The 21503-nt window shown below is 40.8% G+C and overlaps 1 protein-coding gene across 7 annotated transcripts in view; it reads right to left on the bottom strand.

Annotated features, from left to right (window-relative positions):
• The window catches only part of pax6b (paired box 6b), a 40071-nt gene that overhangs the window by 11088 nt on the left and 7480 nt on the right, over positions 1 to 21503 (bottom strand). For 2 of the 7 annotated variants that reach the window (XM_044347315.1, XM_044347295.1), the window contains exons 4-5: positions 4724 to 4898; positions 1702 to 1755 (exon numbers count right to left, since the gene is read on the bottom strand). In XM_044347315.1, the coding sequence (XP_044203250.1) occupies positions 1702 to 1755; positions 4724 to 4736 (67 nt within the window). In that variant the 5' untranslated portion in view covers positions 4737 to 4898. Of the gene's footprint in view, positions 1 to 837; positions 862 to 1701; positions 1756 to 1981; positions 2056 to 4723; positions 4899 to 5107; positions 5227 to 11087; positions 11290 to 21503 lie in introns of those variants that run through there. The other 5 variants (XM_044347305.1, XM_044347276.1, XM_044347287.1 and 2 more) reach the window with 5 other exon arrangements.

Consider the following 21503-nt stretch of genomic DNA (forward strand, 5'->3'; position numbering starts at 1 on the left):
GGATTAAGTGGAATTAATAGACTTCTTACGCTGAAATTGGCCTACCCGCATTAAGCAGCCCCCCTGCTCTGCGGGGTTTTCCAGGGCTGCTCCATCACCTCTGATTTATAACTATCATATAAATCCTCCGGATCGATAAAACCGTCAGATAAGGACATCACATAAAAATCAAACTCTCCTAAGGTTAAGTCTTAATCATGGCACAATTCCCTCAAGTGCCCAGAGTCGATCTCGCCCGCTGGCGCTGATTATGCGCCTTGTATTCTATTGCAAGTCGACTAATAGGAAAACATATGGTGTCAATTTGGACGCTCCCCACCATATACACCCAGGAGTTATTAGCACAAAAGCCACCGAGGCCGTCGCGACCTTTAGACAACCCAAAGGGCCGGGCCCAATGATATCTCCTCGGCAATTCGCACCAGACATCACACGCCAAGCCAGGGGAGCATCCCATTAACATCAATCCGCAGCAAAGCAGGAGCACAGGGTATTGTACACAGCTTTGATAAGGCCCCATCATCTCTATAATGGACAACTGGCAAGCAAAAAAAAAAAAAAAAAAAAAATCCTTTGCCATTGCGCAATCGAAGCGTAGCGCTCCGGCCTGTAAAATAAGGAGCTCATGCCACCAGTTTGTAAAAGTATTTATGTTTTTTTTCATCACAGGTCTTTTTATACAATGAATCACACCTCTACACATTAAATAAAAATCAACCCCAGACTGTCATAATCCAACATTGGCTTCAAACATATTTTGACTAATGCGCACAGATTACAGCACAGACACGTCATCAAGGTATATGGAGAATAATATAATAAAATTATTCCACACACCTTCATCACAGATGTCATACACCTCTTGTCCAGCAGCAAGAGAGAAAATGTTTCATGTTTATCCTTTTTGGTTTGAACACACCAGCAATAAGACAATATTCAACTCATGGGCCACTTTAAAAAAACACAGAGGCCCTATAAGCAACTTCATCTACCATATTTTTGATTGGCACCCACGACAATATGGTTGTTAATATTTATCTTCCGCTGTGAGCTCAGCCTGCACCTAACTGTGAGGCCCGCGGTTATAATATGAGCATTTTCTTTCTAGTTCATGCTGTCTGTCCGTGAAGAATATGGACTAATCTACATAAGACATTATTGCTATTCCTCATGTTTCATGCAGGGCTCTTCTCTACGCAGCTAATCTTGTATGCAGCCTGGCAGCCAGCTCTAACGCTAATGCAGACGGCTGTGCAATTATTTAATACCAACTCAAGCAGAAACAAAAATCTCCCTCTCAACCCAACCCCCTCTATTCTCCCTCTCTCTCCCCCCCCCCCTCTCTCTCTCCCTCTCTCTCTCTCTGGAGCAGGACGACGTGTGATTAACTTGTTCAATAATAACTTGCCTACCTATCATTGCAAAAAAAATAAATAAATAAAAAAAATAAATTAACAGCAATGAAACGACCATCAAATAACTGCGAATATGTCGCCCCTGCACCTCAAAGTCATGCATATTTATGCATGTACATTACATTTCCTTTTCCTCCTTTTAAAGTGCTCCTAAAGTTATTGCGCTATAACAACCAGTGCATAATGTCAGTGGGTGTTGCTTCCATGCAACCACATTAAAACTTGCGGTTGTAATCAAAGTATCCACACAAATAAATGTTTAAAAAAAAACAAAAAAACAACTTACTGTTCTGCATCATTGAGGCTACGCCAGACTCCCACGTGGCTTGGTTGTGGTATTCTAAGCGTCACAAGGAAATAACAAAAGTGGTTAGCATCAAAACATAAACAAAGATTTTTTTTTTAAAGTCAAATTATTTGCAACATTTTTCTTTAAAAAAAAGAAATACAGTTTCTCATCTCGTTCGATTTGAATTTTTGCGGATCTGGTGCTTAAAACATAATAGATGCATAATGAATTTCACATCCTCAGTGTATGTATGTATTTCAGTATTAATTAAACTTGCCTGGAAACAGAGTTGACTGTCCACTCTATTACAATTTAGTCAATCATCTGCCGTTTTCACTACTTAATGTCTCCCTATAGGACAAAGCAAAACAACACATTAGCACAGCCACAGCTATACTGATGTACTTTAAAGCTACTGTATCTACATTAAGATGCACCTGAATGTTGCTGCCAAGCACAGAAATTAAAAGTGACACGGGACAACATTATTTTAACATCTTTAATGGGGCCTGTTTCCGAAAGCACTTGTCAGAATAAATTAACCCTAACAGCCTATAGTCGTGATATTGGGCCTGTACGTTTTCTTTCAAAAGGGTTTCTTTTTAGTTCAGATAAAGAAATCAGCCCTCATCGTCTCAGTAAGGGGCTTCTATATATAAATATATGTTTTTTTCAAACTTGATACCCCCCCTCTTGTGGAGTCTATCGTGGAAATTGTACAGTGACACACGTTGTCTACCTCGCCTCACTGCTCTGCAAAAGTCCAGACCAGGAGGGGGTACAAAGCTGGTGTACAAAGCCTGCTGGACTCCAACAATGCACCCCCTTTTCTGCCTCCATATACCTCAAACCCGGGGCGAAAACTCGGCCTCTGCGACTAGAAACACACAGCTTCCCCACTAAACACACCAACAAGTTCAGATTAATACAAAGAGCCGGAGGCATGCATCCACCCCCTCCGGGACCATTCACACACACACACACACACACACACACACACACACACACACACACACACACACACACACACACACACACACACACACACACACTGACACACACACTGACACACATACACACACGACCGTGACCCCCGATGCCGCTACTGTGTGAATGTGGGTTTTGTTTGCCCTCCTTTTTTTTTTTTTTTTTAAAGAAAAAAAATGTAAAAAGTAATTTCTTGTTATAAATATTTGGTGGTTATTTTGTGCTGCTGGTGCGGGTTGTAAAGCGGGTTTAAAGACACAACAGCGCAGTAGGGCGCTCAATTGGAAAAGACAAATGCATTAAAGAAGCTATTGAATGGAGAACAGATAAAAAGGGGGCCAGAGAGGGAGAAGTCTGAAGTTTTCATTTTCTCCCTCCATGCAAAGTTGTGTTGTGTGCAGAGCAAAATGGCCTAATACCGACGTCTAACAGGCTGTGTTTAGTCCAAGGCTAGTTTGTGAGATGCACGCATAGGGCCGCCATTGCATTTGGATTGTAGCTTTCTTTGGTGTTTTAACAAATAGGCTGCTCGGTCATTAATCAAATTCAGATTCCATCACACTGCCCCACATAGCCCGAGTTAGCCTGTTTGGCATAAGCTAAAATTACCAAAGCAACTAATTTAGATACTGTTCTTTTTGGCTTAATGTCATGATGTTTAATTTGATATGGATAAAATAATTATTCAGCTAAGTCTGACCAGGCTGAGAACAGACTGCAGTCAGTAGCTTTTAGCCCTGTATGGTCCAAGTGGTTAATCATTTATTTAAGGTCGAAAGCTCAAACGTTGTTGTTCCAGAGGTTAACTACGGTCTAATCTGCATTTCTTTTCCTTTAGTAATCCGTAACAACAATGTCTTAATTCAACATGCTTATTCTGGCCGCTGGATCCTGCGCTCACAACATTCATATGCAGAAATAGTTCATGTAGGCCTTGACTACAATGGCCGAGCTGCAAGCTAACAGAGAATATGTACATATATATACATACACACATGAAGATGACTTTAAAAATATTTTTGTGTGTTAGAATACATTTAGTTATAGTTGTGCAGCCAATTGGTTTAATGTCAACTCAATTAAGTGCATCTCAACATATTAATCTATAGGCCTGGTGGGGTTTTGCTATCAGTCTTTTTTATTTTTATTTCTTTTTTTGAGGGAGGCTTTTATTTTATATTTAAAAATTAAAAATAAATTGAATAAATACAGGAAATGAATGATTTTTTTTATAATTATTATAAATATGTCTACTTGTTTTGTAAAAACGGTTTCAAAGCAGCAGCAATCTGTATTTTGCATGAAACATTACTTCACATGATCGGTCTGTCAGTGTTGCTCTCTGATTGTTTTTCAAATACTACACAGTTTTAACTGCTAAAATGGAAATGTAGTGGCGCGCTGTTATTAAAGGCAGACTGAGGCAGCTTAGAGTAAAAAAAAAAGGGGGAAAGTTGTATTTTCTCTGACACACAAACAAACACGCTAAAACCGGCCTCCTCTCGTTTCATGGAGGGGTTTTTTTTGTGAGAAGGCGCTTGGGTGACTCGCCTGCATGAATCAATCTGACACCTTTCCTCAACGGGTCATTGCGCCCCATTCTCCACGATGATCACTGTCCTGGCCCAACGTGACTTTTTACTCTTTGCTGTCATAAATAAGCGGTAAGCTATCCGTAAGGCCTATAAACACAACAACAAAAAAAATCGAGCAGATAAAACAGACAGAGACGCTAAAGGCTGTTCGCACTTTTTGGGGGAAGAGTCCAGTCAGAAGACAGGCTGCACAGTCCAAACGATAAAACAGCCACAACACACCCCACTGCTAAACCTCCTCCTACGGCCGAGAATAAATTACTTATAATAGTAATAATAATACTAACCTAATAATAATAAGAAGAATGATAATAATGATAATAACAATAATAATAATAACAATAACAGCCTAAAAATAATAATAGAAATATATTATATGTCCCATATAGTAACTCCATAATTTAACAGCACAGACAAACTTTTAGTCAGGATCTCACCTTTTTGGGGCATCCTGCGTTGTTGTCAAAGTCCTTGGCAAACTATAGGCTACAGCCTAGTTCTCCACACCACAGAAAGAAAAAAAAAGCCGACCAGGATCAGTCTCTTTCCGGAAGTTTAGAAGAGGGAAAAATTAGTTTCCAGTGGTCTTCGGCGGAGACGGAGGGGATATCCCTGCGAAGGAGACAGAGATTGACAGTGAACTCAGATGTCAGGACGCACGGAGTTTGGCGAGGATGTGCGCTGGCGTGTGAGAGAGCGAATGAGAGAGTCGGAAAGAGAGAGAGTGGGGAAGAGAAAGAGAGAGAGAGACAGAGAGGAGGGAGGAGGAGAGGGTAGGAGGGTAGTGGTAGAAAGAGGTGGGGGTAAGAGAATGAACACACCTATGCTGATTGGTGATGGAACAAGTGTATTAATGTATGTGTTCCTGGTCTGCTGTGTGCGCCTCGCTTCGCCTCGCCTCCCTCCGCCGCTCTTCACTGGCCCATTAGCGCGACCCGACCTCTGTCATCATCCCCCATATAAACACTTCCCCCTGCACCACAGCCAGAGCGGGAAACGGGGCCGAGTCACAGCGAGAAAGAGAGAGAGAGAGAGAGGGAGAGAGAGAGAGAGAGAGAGAGAGAGAGAGAGAGAGAGAGAGAGAGAGAGAGAGAGAGAGAGAGAGAGAGAGAGAATCTCGTCTTCCCAACCCACTAATCAGCCCACGCATGCAAATACCCAGCGCTCACTTGCTGAATATTTCCCTATTGCAAAGCAACTGCCTCGGAAATGCCTATTGGACGGGAAGCTCCTTCTTCCAGGCTGAATTGGGTCCGCGGAGGGAATCTCAGGCATGTTCAGCTCAAAACCTGAGGCTAGCTTGAGCTGTGAGGGGACAGAAACTAGCAGTGGAGCTTCCCACACGTGAATCGTAACACCAAATTAAAATCACAAAGAGCTGCAGCGTGCCTTTAATCAAGCAGTCGGTGCTCTACAGATGCGATTAATGTTATAGAGGCGCATGTAATTATGCTGTGGAAAAGTCTGGGGACACGTTGCTAAATGTCACCTCTGTTTTTTATTTGTTTTGTTTTTTTTTATTCTTGGTTCTGCATCCACGTGTGACAACAATTTGCACTTTGAAAAACACAAAATGTTCAAATACCTTGTACTAGTATTGTTCTCCTTTTAAGCACTGATACTTAAGTTTGCTTAAGACAACAAATAACTTAACACACAAATTAGCTCTATATTGCGGCAAAATAAATACAATTAAAAAAAAAAATCATCTGAAGTCCCCAAAACATCCCTGAATGGAAACTTTGCTGCTGCTGGAGAGTAATGCAGCTTAGTTTGGGGGGAGAGTTGCTCTTTAGCTTTAAAGCTCCACATGGGAACATGTAAACTTTGTGACGGCCCTCCCTCACTAAAAACCATCAAAAAAAAAAAAAAAAAATGTCCACCACGTGCTTTTGTTGATTCTTTTGGGTATCACCTTCCCCTGAATAGCCTTACCCCTCCTGTCAACAAGAACGCCATGCGTAAAGAGCGCAGCCTTTAGGCAAGCTCGGGTGCTTTTTATGGACACATTTGCGAGGCAAGGCGACGTCACTCCTGCGACCTGACAGCAAATAGCACGCGTAAATAAAGTAAAGCAAATGACTGTGTAGCCATGGCCACACGCTCCCGAACTGCGCTGGTTGAATGACTGGCTATTAACGCACACCTCAACGCACCCAAAAGCAACCCCTCTGCGCCCGTGTTTGAGTATACACTCGGAGCTTTGGGCAGCACCAGTCTCAGCACTGAGGAGCCCCGTCGCTTACTCCAAAGGAAGAGAACCGAAGGGAAGAGAATGAGGGTTGTATGGACGTGGAAGCCAAACTAAAGCAGAAAAGGGGGTGCATGAAAGGGCAGGGAGAGAGAGAGAGAGAGAAAGAGAGAGAGAGAGAGAGAGAGAGGAGAGGGACAGGCATAAGCAGGGGGAGGGGAGAGAAATAGCTTTTTTTTTAGGGATGGGAGGCCATGAAATGAAGTCATGGAGGCCTACACTTGACTTTCTTTGACATGTGAAAAAGTAGGAGAAGTCAGAGCTCATCAATAAAACACTTTGGAGGTGAAAGAGGACTCCCTAACAACCATCGCATTCCTGACTATGGGTTCAATGAGTAGACAAACGACGCTGCCAGAGAGAGAGAGAGGGTGAGAGGGAGGGAGGGAGGAAGGGGGAGAGAGAGAGAGAGACAGAGAGAGAGAGAGAGAGAGAGAGAGAGAGGGACTGCCCGGCTTGAATGGGGCCCTCAGTGGGCCGGCGAGATAATGAGCTGAGAGGACCGGCTCAAACTGTCACCGAGGGTCCCGCGGTGAGGAACAACACTTTGGCCAATACTCCTTCATCAAACAACCCGTAAACTAAACGAGCACATTCATCTGTTTCTCCTTCCTGCATTGTTTCTACTCACTTAGACTGGTGGCTCAGCCTATAGGCCTACCGTGAATGCTCGCAGCTTATATCAGCAAGAGAGGAGGGAGGGGGGGAGGCAAACATTTTCACGTCAAGGACCCCCCTATTAGACATGCATTAGACCACAAACACCCCCCCACCTCCACCTCCCCTCCCTCCTCCAGCCACCCGATAGGAGTTTGTGCTATGAGGGAACCTCGTGTTAGTTATGAGTTACTGTAAATGACTGAACATACAGGAGTCATCATGCAGAGTTTAACTTTTCATTTGACTATTTTCTAGAGATCTAATAGGGCAGCATCATTTTCCAACATTTTTGGCGCCTGTAGCTGGATTGAATGAAAGTTGGAGGAACAGTCTAACCAAAAAAATAAAAAATAAAGTACCTCAGTGTCTTTTTTTTGAGAGCCTGCAGTGTTTACTGAACTATGCGTCCTCATGTCGCTCAGCCACAGTGAGTGCATGTGGTTTGGACAGCTGCATAAGAGCTGTTGAAGCATCAACCCAATGGAAAACCTTTTTTTTTCAGTTTTAAGTAATAGAAGTGTTGTTTAATTCTCTGATTTCAACACATAAGCTGAGCTCAATGGTGACAAAAATGAAACATCTCCTCCAAAAAATGTAATCTCTACTGCGAAAATCTCCATCTATCACCAATCTATGTTTAATAGATACTAATTTCTTGTGGTTGTAGTCTACCTTTATAGCGTAAATGTTATTGCCACTCACTTGTCACAGACTGCAGCTGTCAAAAAAATTCACACCACTAACCTGCTTCACTGAAAGACAGATTCCCCGATGAGTGTGTCAAGTAGTTTTCTTTGGGAAACAATACCTCCAGTAGGTTATTGATTTCTTTGGTTAAGCTGTAAATCCGCTCCAAGAGCTAATTCGTTGTCTCCACTCTCCAGAGATTTTTTTTTTTCTCACAACCTCTTCTGGTATGTCAAGTATAGGCCTACAGCTTTATCATCAAGAGCCTTGTTTGAAACTATATTTTCTATATATTTCTCTGATTTTGTGAGGTAGTCTGGGTGGCTGCAGAAGTCTGCAAAAACCGGGAAGGCTGATGTTGGGAAAGCAATTAGCCCAATTCGGATTAGCAGCAACTAATGTCACAGGCCTTGAAAAGAAAGCCTAATCTGGTCGCTATTTTCCCCCAAGGCAATGTGGTATTTGTACCCCTCTAGAAACTTTTAAATACAAAAAAAAAAGAAAGGAAGGAAGAAAAAAGAAAGAAAGAAAGAAAGAAACGTAAGGGGAGGGAGCTGGAGTGAAAAACAGTGACATTGTTTTTGGACAGGGAAAGGATGTAGTGGAGGGTAAACCCACCTAATTTAGATCGCTTTTAATTGGGATTACAGTTTACCCTTTACAGGCTGATATAAATCTTTATGAGGCAAATGCATCACGTGTAGTGTAAAAATCGTGTAATTAGTGCTGCAAATTTGAGGTTTTTCTCTGAAAATCTGTTTGTTTTTTTAAGTGTATTTTTTGAAATTATTTTTCTTTTATTGATAGTTGTTTACCTTTGTGATGATCTACAGAAAGTCATAGTTTAATCACCTTTTCTTTATGGTGATATCTGAGGAGGTCTGCTAGAAAAAGATTGTATGCTGTAAATAAAGGATGACTGGGCTGCTTCATGTAATTGAAAAAGAGGAATTGGAACACAGTGATCTATATTCTTGTGTTAGAGAAGGAGGCATGAGTTAGTTAATTGCTTCAGAACAACACCAATCCCTGTTTGTTTTGTTTTGTCTCAGGACACTGCTGCATGCACATTATAAATGCGGCCTAACTGTTATTACCTCCCACAAATTCCACCTCTACCTGCTGCTTATTAAAAATGATCATTTACAGGCCTCACATTTTAATATACCTGCTTTATGCACCTTTGAGCAAGTAAACAAACATTATTATAATTTTTTCTCTTTCATTTCTACTATTTTTGTTGATGATGACAATTATTAACTATAATTATTAGCTGGTAATTTTAACAGTATTCCTTCTGATAATATTATAGTGATTTTGAGAGTTATAGAATCAATTTAAAGTAAAACAAAGTAATTTAAAATTATATTTTTTACTACTACTAATTATTATTATTATTTAATGATGATGATGATAATAATAATAATAATAATAATAATAATAATAATAATAACAACAACAACAACAACCAGTATTTTATAAAAACAGTAAACAATAGAAATGTCTACCTGAATCTGTGTGCTGCTCTCTTGGTGAGCTGACTTGTCATTCATCAAACAGCCTCGGATTGTCAGATTTATTAACTCTAAAGAGATTCATGGGGACGTCGGTGGCTAATTTGCATAAATCATCTGCACTTTTACAATGTGTAATTCTGTTTTTATCAACAATAATTAAACAATTACATGCTTGTTCGACTTTTGGGAACATTTTTCATTAATCTACTGCTTTTTTTTTTTTTTTTTTTTTTTTTTTTCTTAAATGGCACATGGAGCGCGTCCCGGAGCTGAGGCTGATGCCGATTTATTTCTCAGCACATTAAGTAAATATGAGGAAACATAACTCTATCATGGTCCTCATTCTCCTTGGTCTAAAGGCCTTAAATACAGAAACTAGTTTACATGTCTTTAAATTAACTGTATTTTCAGCTGTTTTCAGTTGACCTCCTCTTTCTCCTCTACTGTGTAAGAACAGGATGTATTATGGGTTGTGGCTACTGTAAATAAGTTAATACAAATATTGTTTTTATATGGCCTAATTCAACCTTCACAGTGCACGCTCACTTCACTGACTTGTGGACAGACATGGTGGAGCAGATCGGGGAAATTCTTGTGTAGCCCACAGAAGGTGTAACAGTCCACAGAAGCCCTCTCCTGGCAAAAGGCTGAAGGCTGGGATAAACACCGGGGCTAATGGTGTCACAGCGCTGCTCGGCAAGCGTGACATGAAGAAACACTGGACCCAAACATACAAGCGCCTGAACCCGGGGCATCCAAAGACTCCCAGCTACTGTTTGGAAATCAGATTGTATTATGCTTACCAAAGGAGATGAAAATAATCTCCTATCTGGAAGCACATGTCGTTAAAAGAGGGACTAAAATTCAAAAATATATAAGCATCTATAAATGTATAGTGTAAATATATATACTATATAGTAGGCCCAGACTCATTTTATATAGAGACCAAAATCAATCTAAAAACCCCGAAGGCGCACATGTCATTTCCCTACATGCTACGTTGTAGTTGAAAATTTGAGACATTTTTTTTTTTTTTTTGGAAGTTGCTGTCAAAACCTTTTAAAATATCTAATTTTACAACACGATCTATAACTTCTTTAACTTAACGCATAAGCCAAAAATATCAAGGTGTTTCCCCCAAATCCCACGGATACAGCGCGATGAAGCGCAAAACTGCAGCCTGCACATATTCTGCTGATGGACAGCGTCATTTCCAGCGCGCTGATGGATCGAGTAAAGCTGAATAGATCCCGTCCACATTCAGTTTACTGTACAGGTCCAAGCCTTTAATTTCCCCAGCGTAAAGCTTGCAATAATAGCCGCTTTTTAAGGAGTGACGTGCGCTTAATTCCTCAGTGAATATCGCTAATTACACGCTGTATGCGTGTGTGATAGATGACAACAAAAACCAAGTCAGCTCGCTGTGTTCAACTTTGTGTGGGTGCACACCTCCTGTAGGCTACACAGAGTAACGTGCAAGCACTTAACCAATAATTTTACCTAACTTTAGCCCATGTCGCAGGCTTATAATCAATCAGCATGCACGTTCAAGTTAGTGCCTGACTGGCGAGATTTGTTAAAGTGTCGCGCTTGTGCAGCGTTTAAATATTCTCAAAAGCAGGATTTCCAACACATCAGGGATTTAAATATTAAAAAGAAACTGGCACGATGTCCGTCCAAACTCACCGCATGAAAGGCAGCAGACGCGTCTATGACCGGTATCCTGTGCGTATAAATTCGCTTCTCTCCTCCCCGGATCTTCCCTTCGTGTCACAGCGACAGAAACTTATAGGTCCCGATTCAAAAATCTATCTACCTTTGGATCCGTCGTGGAGTTGAAATGTCAATGAGAGTGGGGGGAAAAAAATCTGCGGCTCTTTTACCAGCAACTTTCCCTTCAGCATCAGCCTAAAGTTGGCAGTGATTGGCTGGAGCGACGGGGCGACGTCATACCTTGGACAGGACACAGAGCACAGAATAGGGAAGTGCACACGGTAGCCAACATGTGGAGAACACCGGCCTGTGTTTCTGTCCCAGTGTGTCTGCTGTATGCAGGGACTGACAGCTAACAGGGAAAACTTCCGTCTGTTTTTGTCTTTATATTTTGTATTTTATTTTACTCCACCTTATTGTCCCAAACTGTCTAAATTTCCACAGACGGACAGCGAACAGTTCTTCACTATTACTGTGTGATGGCTTTCTTATTTTCTTTTTTCTGTCTTACATTTACACATTACATGATCTTAGGGCAGCGCCAGTGGGGATTCAACGGTTCTCTGAAGACCACTTAGGCAAGAATAGATGCTTTGTGCTTTGCTCGAGTTTGAACAGGAGTTAAAAAAAACCCTCTACTTAGAAAAACAAACTATGCGCTGGGTGTGTTTTTAAAAGTAAAAATAACACATGGAGGTATGTCCTTTTAATTTATCCTGAAATGGAAAACACTTGCACAATCTTAGCAAAAGAAATTCATATCCAATCAAAACAACATCCACCAAAGACGTAACCTGACCTGTTTATTAGCTAAGTATTAAAGTTTTAAGGGGAGAGTTTTTGCAAGATATTTTAATACAACTTTAGATTTATGAAAACTTTTGCTGCATTTCCCCCTAACAGCTGCTTCCTTTAAGAGCTATAATATCATCAGGGTATTAAGACACGAGCATGTACATAGTGTTGTTGTTTTGTTTTGGTTTTTCCCTTTTTTAATCTGAGCATGCTCAGTATGCAACAGGTGTGGATAGAAAGGTGCAGGCAAGTCCCACTCAAAGGACCTATGAAAATGTCTCCTCATGATGTATTTGGGCTGTAGGCCTAGACTCATTTCCAAAGCTTTTGTATAACGCAGTCCTCTTTCAAGGATTAAAAAAAGTAATCATAAACAAGAATTATAGTGTAGACAAGTCGCTAAAAACGTTTTTTTTTTTTTTTTTATTTCTACAGCCCTATAAAATTCTCATCCGTAACTCATAATGGGGCTTTAGCTTCCCTTTCACTAAGGCGGGCTAAAAGCCTCGAATCCTATTTCACAACCTCTGATGTTTGTGTCAATTTGAACAAGAAGGTGAGTAAATGGGCAACCGCGTCGCTGCTTGTCTCTCAGGAAGAGACCGGGGCAGCGCAGGTACGGGCCAGTCAGGACTGGCTGTGTTTGGGTCCATTATTTGGAGGAACAGCCATTAAGAAGCCTTGATACTGTGCAACGCAGCAGGGTGCTCGACATCCGCGCTGGAAACCGCACGGCTTGGTCCCTGCTTATCAGGCTGTCAATAAAACGAGATGGGATACAGCGGTCGGGCCAGGTGCTCCCTTTCCCTTCCCACACAGCCCCGCTCTCCAGAAGCAGATCAGGCGTAAACGCAAATCTGTCCAGCCGGTTTTCCCTCTGCCGTCACCACGCTGCTGCACAACGCCACCCTCTCTCCCTCTCCCTTTCCCTCACACACATACACACACACACAGACAGTTTTTTTCAATGTTTTTTTTTTTTTTTTTTTTATGGAAGTATGGGAACTCAAATACTTATGACACTGAATATCTGCTTGTGTGCATCCCAATCCTCACTGCTCATGATATAGTAACCACACACGTTTAAATCAAAGTTAACTATTTGAAATTATTGCCCATTTACATGTCGGTGCAGATATATAGAGGCCAGGACAACATGAATGATGGAGCATGTTTTAAAACTACATGAGAGCCCCGGCGCGAGGCTTTCAAGGAAAATGCCATTCTCTTGCTCGGTCCGACTGATCAAATTTAAAACAAATTGTGTAATGATCGACCTCCCCTCTCTAGCCATGCAGAACATTATGTCGCCATAGCCTACGCCTCATGAGCTTATTGTTTACTGTCGCTGTAGCAGACAGAGAAAAATGTCCAGGGGACCGAGCACGTTACCAGAAAGCAGAGGGTGCACGCAGAGCTGAAGCTGCGTCCAAGAGGGGCATTTCATCCTTCTAAATTAGGATTAATTGCAATGGAGACCAGGAGGTAAGTTCTATCTGAACTTCAAGTTTAAACTGTGCTGTGGAATAGACCCTATATTTGGTTCAAACTTTGTTATTTATGCTTGAAGTTGTGGACTTTTTTTCTTCTTTTTTTTCTCGTCAAAAATAACACTATAGGTCTATATTAGTCTAAATAATGAGAAAAAGGCCAGCGATTAGTCGATTTGGAAAGTGATCATGGAGTGGGCAAAATTGTGAGGCCTGTTGCTGCTGAGTCTGCCATTCAAACAGCAGGCATGAAGTGTGCAGAGATGTTTAGATTGGCCATCTGATATCTCCAATTTAAGATACAGTGTCCAAAGAGTATATAGCCTAATTACGCCCCCCCCCAACACAGACACACATACACACACACATACGCACACGCACATGCAGACACACTCTCCGCGTCTCTCTCTCTCTCTCTCTGTCCCCCTGTGTGAAATGTTTTAATAAGCCCTACACGCTCTGTGTGCAGAGTTTGATTTGTTTTCTCTCCATGCTCCCCGGCCCTGGATCGAGACATTAGCCGAATTCCCCCGGGGTGATTGGATGCAATTTGTCCGGAGTAGACAGGCACGTCCTGGATGTTAGGAATTCACTTTGGCTCAACGTGACAAGTCTGACTTCGATCTACAATTGCATCTGAAAGTGCAGCGAGCGGAAAGATCCCATGCCATTAAGTGTTCTTCTCCCCACACTTTCTTTTTTTTTTTTTTTTTTTGAAAAATAACAAGATCCTCCATTTGCTCACAAATATTCACAACAATTCCATTTGCGACACCTCTAATCTGCTAGTGAGGCCTTTGTGTTGCGCTAAATGCGGGCTGTGACGGCGGTGGTGCAAATGGTCAGTCCGCCGAGTCAGGCTGGAGGGAGAAAGTCCAAGCAAAGGGATATTATGCCCCAAATCTATGACCCTTTAAATTAGATTAAAGATTGACAGTGGGCTGAGGTTTTTTTTAAAAACCGTAAGACTGACACATGCCACGCATACTTGCCTGTGATTGATTCTGATGCTACATGTTGGCAACAATAATGCTGCTGTTTTGCGCAGGGCTGAGTAGGCGCATTTATCACTCACTTGCCAGGAGTGGCTGAAGTCAGTGTCCGTGTCGCGCTGTGAGCTGACAGGGGAAAATGGGAGCTAACGAGGTTGTCAGATGTCCTGACAAGACAAATGAGAGCGCGTCACTCCCTGCGCTTTAATAAGGTTTAATGGAAACGTATTGCACCGTTCAAAATAAAGTGTTACACATACCGGGGTCTGGCGGCGACGCAGTTAATTACGCACGGTGAGGTAAATTACGCATCAGCTAAAGGGTGTTGGCCTGGACTCAGCACCATCAGAGAGGACTGTATCTATATGACACCTATGATTTGTACTTAACAGACCATCTCGACCTTGGACTTTCTGTTGCTTTCATCGAGTAATTAGTCTAAAGTTGACTAACAAACAATTACATCAAAACTGACTTTCCTAAATATGTTCAACAGTTTAAGGGGAGGTCTTTTTCAGAGCACATCTTAGCAAAACTTGGAATGTATTTTTTTCATGTAATAAGCCTGTGATCAGAAATGTGAAAAATCACTGAGAGGACATGAGCTTTCATCCGGCAAAAAAAGATTTTTACTCATCACCTGTTATTGGCCAATAAAAACAAATCAAAGATCTTCCATATATTGGAATGTATAGATCTGCCTTGATGCTTATGTAATGAGCCATTTCTCAAGTATATTTTCACCTTAAGGCCAGACAGAGCAAAATATGAAATAACAAGCAGTATTAAATCTTACATACTGTAGGTGTTAGTGTCTTCTAAACAGTAATAAAAACACTTTGGAAGAGGATGACCTCTGAGTCAAGAAATCTGTAGACTTTACTAATATTTTTTGCTCCAGTGTGTGTGTGCAGTACACTCACTAAATTACTGTAGATGAAATGTAATTCCTGTCACCTGTCAGAACATTTGAAAACAGTCTGCAAGGCAGAAGTTTCCTCATTACTCGAGCTGTGATCTGGGTGATTTTTTTTTTTTTTTTTTGTGAATAACGTTGAGCGCTGAGGTTGTGCATTCTTCTGTGTAATTCATGGTGTGCGATATGGCCAACACACGGTATGGTAGTTATGGTCATGATACATAATCCCCAGGGCAGGGCTGATGCTGAGCTCAAACTAAACCGTGCTGCTCTGAAGAGACTCTTTAGCGGTGCTGTACTGGAGGTACTAGATCCTTTCTACCAGTTTTATCTCTATTTGATAATATCTATTCCATAATGTGCTCAATACTGTTTTTTTCCATCTTCTTAAGCCACATGATGATCTGCTATAGCTTTCTATTAGTATCATAATGATAAATTCTGTGATGTATTATCAACTGACTCTGAATGACTGGAATCAACATATTTTTTTGCGTAGATATACAAACAAGCCTGGTCAAATGAGCTGGGAAAACAAGGACCAACATTATAACACAGACTGAGAAATGTGACTCGTAAAATGGGCAAAGCGTTACAGGAACATAGGCAGTAAAGTGTTGTTTCCCCACAACCTCGTTTACACTGAGATATTTTACTCACTATGATGAATATTATGAAGAAAAATCACAATGATCACTCTGTATATCAGACCATCTCCTCCACTACTATAGGATGGTCAAGATTCACTTTGCAGAGGTTCAATTCATGACTCAACAAGCATAGTGAGTGACAGGTGACGGGGCATGGCATTTGTAAAGATCTCATTCTAACCCTGCTCCTTTTCTCTCCTGGTGGAGGGGGCGGGATGCGCGCGTAAAAATAGACATAATTTCACTAATGCCATCACCTGGCCTCTGGCACTTCTCTGTGCACGGTCAGAGAGGCCGGAGCACCTGCTGCAGAGGAGCAGCGCCAGAGGATCCGAGGGGGAGAGGTAATTATACTGTCGGCACCGCTATACACTGCCCAAATAGGATAGACAGATAAACAGACAGAGACTTTTGTGTGTGTTTGTGTGTATGTGTGTGTGTGTGTGTGCGCGCGCGCGCAGAACTGCAAAAAAATGTACAAACTATTGCGCACAGGCCAAAAGAAGAGACAGAACATAAAACAGCAAATGTGGCAAACTCAGCGCAGATCTGTGTGATATGTATAAATGGATGCAGCGGCACAAACGCTGTACGTGAACTCACACAGATAACTGGGCTATGTAAAACAACACACACTAAATCAGGCAATAACGACGACAAACCGTCTGGAAAATGGACGCACATAGTGCAGCAAGAAATCACTTCTTCCTCCCCTCCCTCCTTCTCTGCGTCTGGATGACAAATCCTATCCTGGAGTAAATATTTTGAGGATAATTGAACTGATTGTTATTTGCAAGTTTCTCTGTCTTGAATATAAAAGCGGCGGCTCGCCTGTGCGTACTCACAATGACTTTCAGACCATTGGCGAGATATATTCATAATGTGGCGAATCTTAAACCCCTAATATGCAATTCTGCAGAATATGTCATGATGCATTATTGATTTTGGCATTTTTATGTGTTGTTCCCCTCCTCTGCAAATCGCAAATATTCTTTTAACAGTGGAAATATGAGTTACATAGGGCTCCAGAGGTTCTGAAAGATCATTAAAAGCTCGTCGTTAAAATGTGACATAAGCTGACCTCTTCAACGCTTTAAAGAAAGCTCACTAAAGCCTGCCACAAAATATCACTGAGACAAAAGGGCGAGAAAATGAAAGTAGTGAAATTTGTGTTTGACAACATGTTTAAGACTTATTCAACCAATGTGTACCTTGAACATGTAGATTATTGAGGACTTCTCTGAGAAAATAAATGTTCGGGTCACCGCTTCACTATTGATCTTATTCATTCCATCCCTTATAGGCCGGTTATTCAGCAGCACCCCGCTGTGGATACACATTTCAGCCTATACAGTGTTAAGCCTGTAGTGGCTACAGATAGACTCTGTATAGACCACGAAACGTTTCTAAATCTAATCACAAACGAACCGTAATTAGACAAGTAATTACCGGCGTAATTAACAGCCTCTTTCTGCTCGCTGTGCTTTGATATGGTCGGGCAGGGAGCTCGGCGCTTTGTGGCACACACAGGCAGCAGCAGCAGCAGCGGATAAAGTCTTTATTATTATTGCTGGAAACCCATCTGGTAATAGTCTTGCCCGAGACCTCCTCCCCCCTAATCAAGGTTTTAATTAAAGACGGTTGAGGGCCATGGAGAACATGAAGGCCAGTAATTAAGACTAACATTGGACCCTAACAGATGCAACCCTCCTCCTGCGTTGGTGAAAAAAGGAAACATACAATCCAAGACGCGCAGTCGTTTATGCATATGTAATATCCCATAAATAATTATTGTTAAACTATGATTGGCAGTTGCTGATCTCCATAATACATAAAAACAAGTAATAAAAACTTCAATCATTTTTTTCTTCATGTAACTTGCACCAGGTTTAAATAGTGTCAAACATATACTTATGTCAGACTTTAAAAAGGGGAGTAAACTCTGTTCCTGCCATAATAAAGCAGGTACAGTCAGGTTATAGTTGCCATGTAAACAATACGGTATTTAACCCTTCATTTGAGATCTGAAGCACATTTAGTTGAAAGGACTCGATGCGGGCTGGATGTTTGTTTTCATATTTCTTTGACACGTATTGATTTGAGGACGGCTATGAGGGTTTTGTGGCGGGAGAGAGCCCCTGGGCAGAGTGATGCCTGCACACTAGCCCGACATCTAAGTGTCCAAACAGGACGGAAGGATTGACAATATCATCATCATTATACACACGCACACGAGCGCGGTTGGACGCGAGCACAAAAGTTGGTATCACACATTAGCCTAACTGCACTTTAAAGCAGCCTCGTTTAGACATTCAAATTAAACCATTCTTAAACTTTTTTTTTCTAGGGAAATATTTATCTTGGGTGATGATTCTCTGTCTAAGCTGTCAGGGAGATTTAGAAATCGAATAAGATTGCAAAAGAGAAAAATCCTCTCCTTGGTCAGATATTATGCTGATAAAATGATTGAGCGCACGTGATTGATTAAAAGGTAAAAGATTTCAGTTTAAGTACGAGAACACAATAAGCCAATAATCTAAGTATAGCTTCATCCAAGCAGATGAACCAGCCCTGCAAAATAAGGTTTCATGCAAGATTTTGCGTAAAAGTGCACCTGAAATATAACTGCTGAAACCTTTAGCTGCTGGATAATACAGACCACGTTATATAAAAAAATGCAATAAAACTGCGTCATGTGATCACATTCGCTTTGATCTGTCCCCACTCATCCCCCTTATGTCTCTCTCTCTCTCTCTCCTATACTTCCTCCATAAGTTGCATTGTGAAAGTTCAGAGTCGCCCCTCTTCAGATGGGTAAGCAGATGGGAAGACGTTTAGCCAAAATCCCCCGCAAAGTTCCCCCTGACTGCCCAGCCACCACTGGAAAGGGCCTACGAGGAGGGTGCACTTTGGCTTCTCGACCTCGCCACATCTCCTTTAATAAATGGCAGACCTGATCCAAGACTCAGACCTGGGAGAGGCTGTCTTGTAAACGACAGAAGAGGGAAATACCAAGTGGTGTTCTGTTTTGTTTTGTTTTATGATACATAACCCTCACTTTATGTAGGACTGCTATATATTCTTGTTTTTATGTTTACGATTACATACATGCATATAGTTACCTTTGCACACGCAGTGGGGAGGCCATGCGTTCAATTACAGGTAATTGTGGATGGGAATAGACTGTCTCGTTAATCCAGCAAACCTTCCTCAATAAAAAAGAATATAGATCTGTAGTTCTTACTGCAAGAGGCTCCCTGTCCTTACAGAAACATCTTCAGATGATCACAAACAGTAGAAAACTTGGCCTGTGTGCTGCAGCACTTCTCAGCCCCACCGCCAAACCACACTGTGCTACATCATCGCCACTTGTGGAGCTTTTCTGCCCCCTAGCGCCGAACCACAGAGCCACATAAACTCTCCTGTCAACCCTGTTATTGTTGTAGAGTTTGATATTGAAATATGCTGCTAGGCTCATTTGCACACTGCTGAATAATAGTGACCTGGCACAGTGTGTATTCAGGTGAACTTTCAGGTGACTACTTTCACTGTTTGAGTCCACTAGTTATGTTTTGAATTCTGGCATTAATTAGGATTAACTGAAAAAAATATTTTTTCCAAAAAAATAATAATGTGTCTCTCAATTGTAAGTTGTGTTTATATATGTTTGGCATGAAATGAATGGGGAACAGTTTTTGAACATATAGTCTTAAAATCTTAATCATATATAATCTAGATTCATATAGTTTATTGAAATAAACTACACACCCCGGTAGTCCTGCTTTTTCTAATGACTGGTCACTAAAGACAGTTTCCAGGCTGTTTTAAAAACATTAAATAAGAAAGCTATTAAAAATGTGGCTGTCACACCATAAACTATGTCCAACATGGTGGAAACATAAATGTAACTTTATAAGTACCATCATAATTGAGTTGATTATAGGACATAAAAAGTGTTTTCTGTCTCATACCTTGGGAATTAAAATATTTTCATGCTTTTTAAAATGTTGATTGGGTTCATGCAAACATTAACATCTTAATAACTGCTGCCATATATTGATGTTTTTATAGTTATTGTCACACATTGTTCATTGATGCAGTTAATGTACTGTGTGTGTGTAGTTCCCTGTGGTGTCAGTATGACCTCTCACTGAGTTTATGTTGGCACACAGTGTCGATCTATCTACTTATCAAGGTTCTAATACTGCTGTTAGTGCCACAGTGTTTGGCCTTAAATGAAGTAGTTATAACATCTTACAAATAGATTTCTTAAAATGTTGGATGTGTTTAACATTTTTTACTTACTTACTGTTTGTGAGCCGTTTATGATTATTATGATTATAATAGAAAAAATAGGTAGACCTGATGTAACTCTTAACATTAAAACTTTCAGTGTCAGGTTATTATGCACTGATTATATACATGAATTATAATTCTCAACATCCATAAAATAATTAAGTAATTTTGGAAAGTATTAATATATTATGAGTATTAACAATGCATGACTATTAGTGTTTAAAAATTAATTTGAATACAAATAAAGGTTGCCATCTTGAATTTTTGGGCCAAGTCCTGATCCAAAGAAAAACTTACAAAATGTGGGGAAAACACACACACACACACACACACACACAAAACATTTTACAGCATAATTATGCTTTTTACAGTCTTGTATAAACGCATTACACAGACTGTTGTGTTACAGCCATGTAGTGGAGGATATAACTCTACTTACTTCCTCTATATAGATTTCCTCATCTTATAGTACTATTTTAAATCTTCAAAATCAATATTCATATGGGGTTGACCTAAGATACAAAGACAACTATTTCTGTGAAAGTGTAACAGATTTTTCATTTTATTTCTAGCAGTTTGCTTACTAGCCCATTTTTTCCTTTACCACTATATCAGCGGTTACAGGAGAGCAGTCCTCCAAAGCTTTCTGCTCCAGGTACACAAGAAGGAAACAGGCAATTACCCATAATATCCCAGTAATGTTAAAAGAATGAGACTTAATTTTCCATCTGATTGCATTGAGAGAAATGTCAAACGTATTGGATTGAGACTGTTGTTTTAATCATTAAGGGAGCACAGCGAAGGTTGATGAAGATGAAGTATTAAGGTTTTGCTGCTCATGCATAATTTAGCCTATTGATCAGGTGAGACTGTGAGGCCAAATAATTGGCTTCCTGGATGTGTTTTTGAATTGTGTGTTTTCTAAGGCATTGCAATATACAATATCCTGTTGGCCATAATATCGGAGTATAAATTGGATCAAATGATGAAATTATAAAACAGATTATTGATATTTTGGCTTGAAAAAATACTGTAGCTCTTAAATAAACGAATGGTTGTGGCACCTACAACACACTCAGAGAAATTCCCCTTAGTCTGCCGCAGTATTTTGTCTTGTAATGGAAATGTGTTTCCCTTAGAGGATCTCTGTCTTTCCCTTTCTCTCTCTCTCTCTCTGTCTGTGCATGAAGTGAGGCTGGCATTTACTTGACAATTTCTGCCTTTAAGTGCAGGCTTTAAGTGCAGTG

This window comes from Thunnus albacares, chromosome 1 (genome assembly GCF_914725855.1).
Source record: "Thunnus albacares chromosome 1, fThuAlb1.1, whole genome shotgun sequence".
Lineage (NCBI taxonomy): Eukaryota > Metazoa > Chordata > Actinopteri > Scombriformes > Scombridae > Thunnus > Thunnus albacares.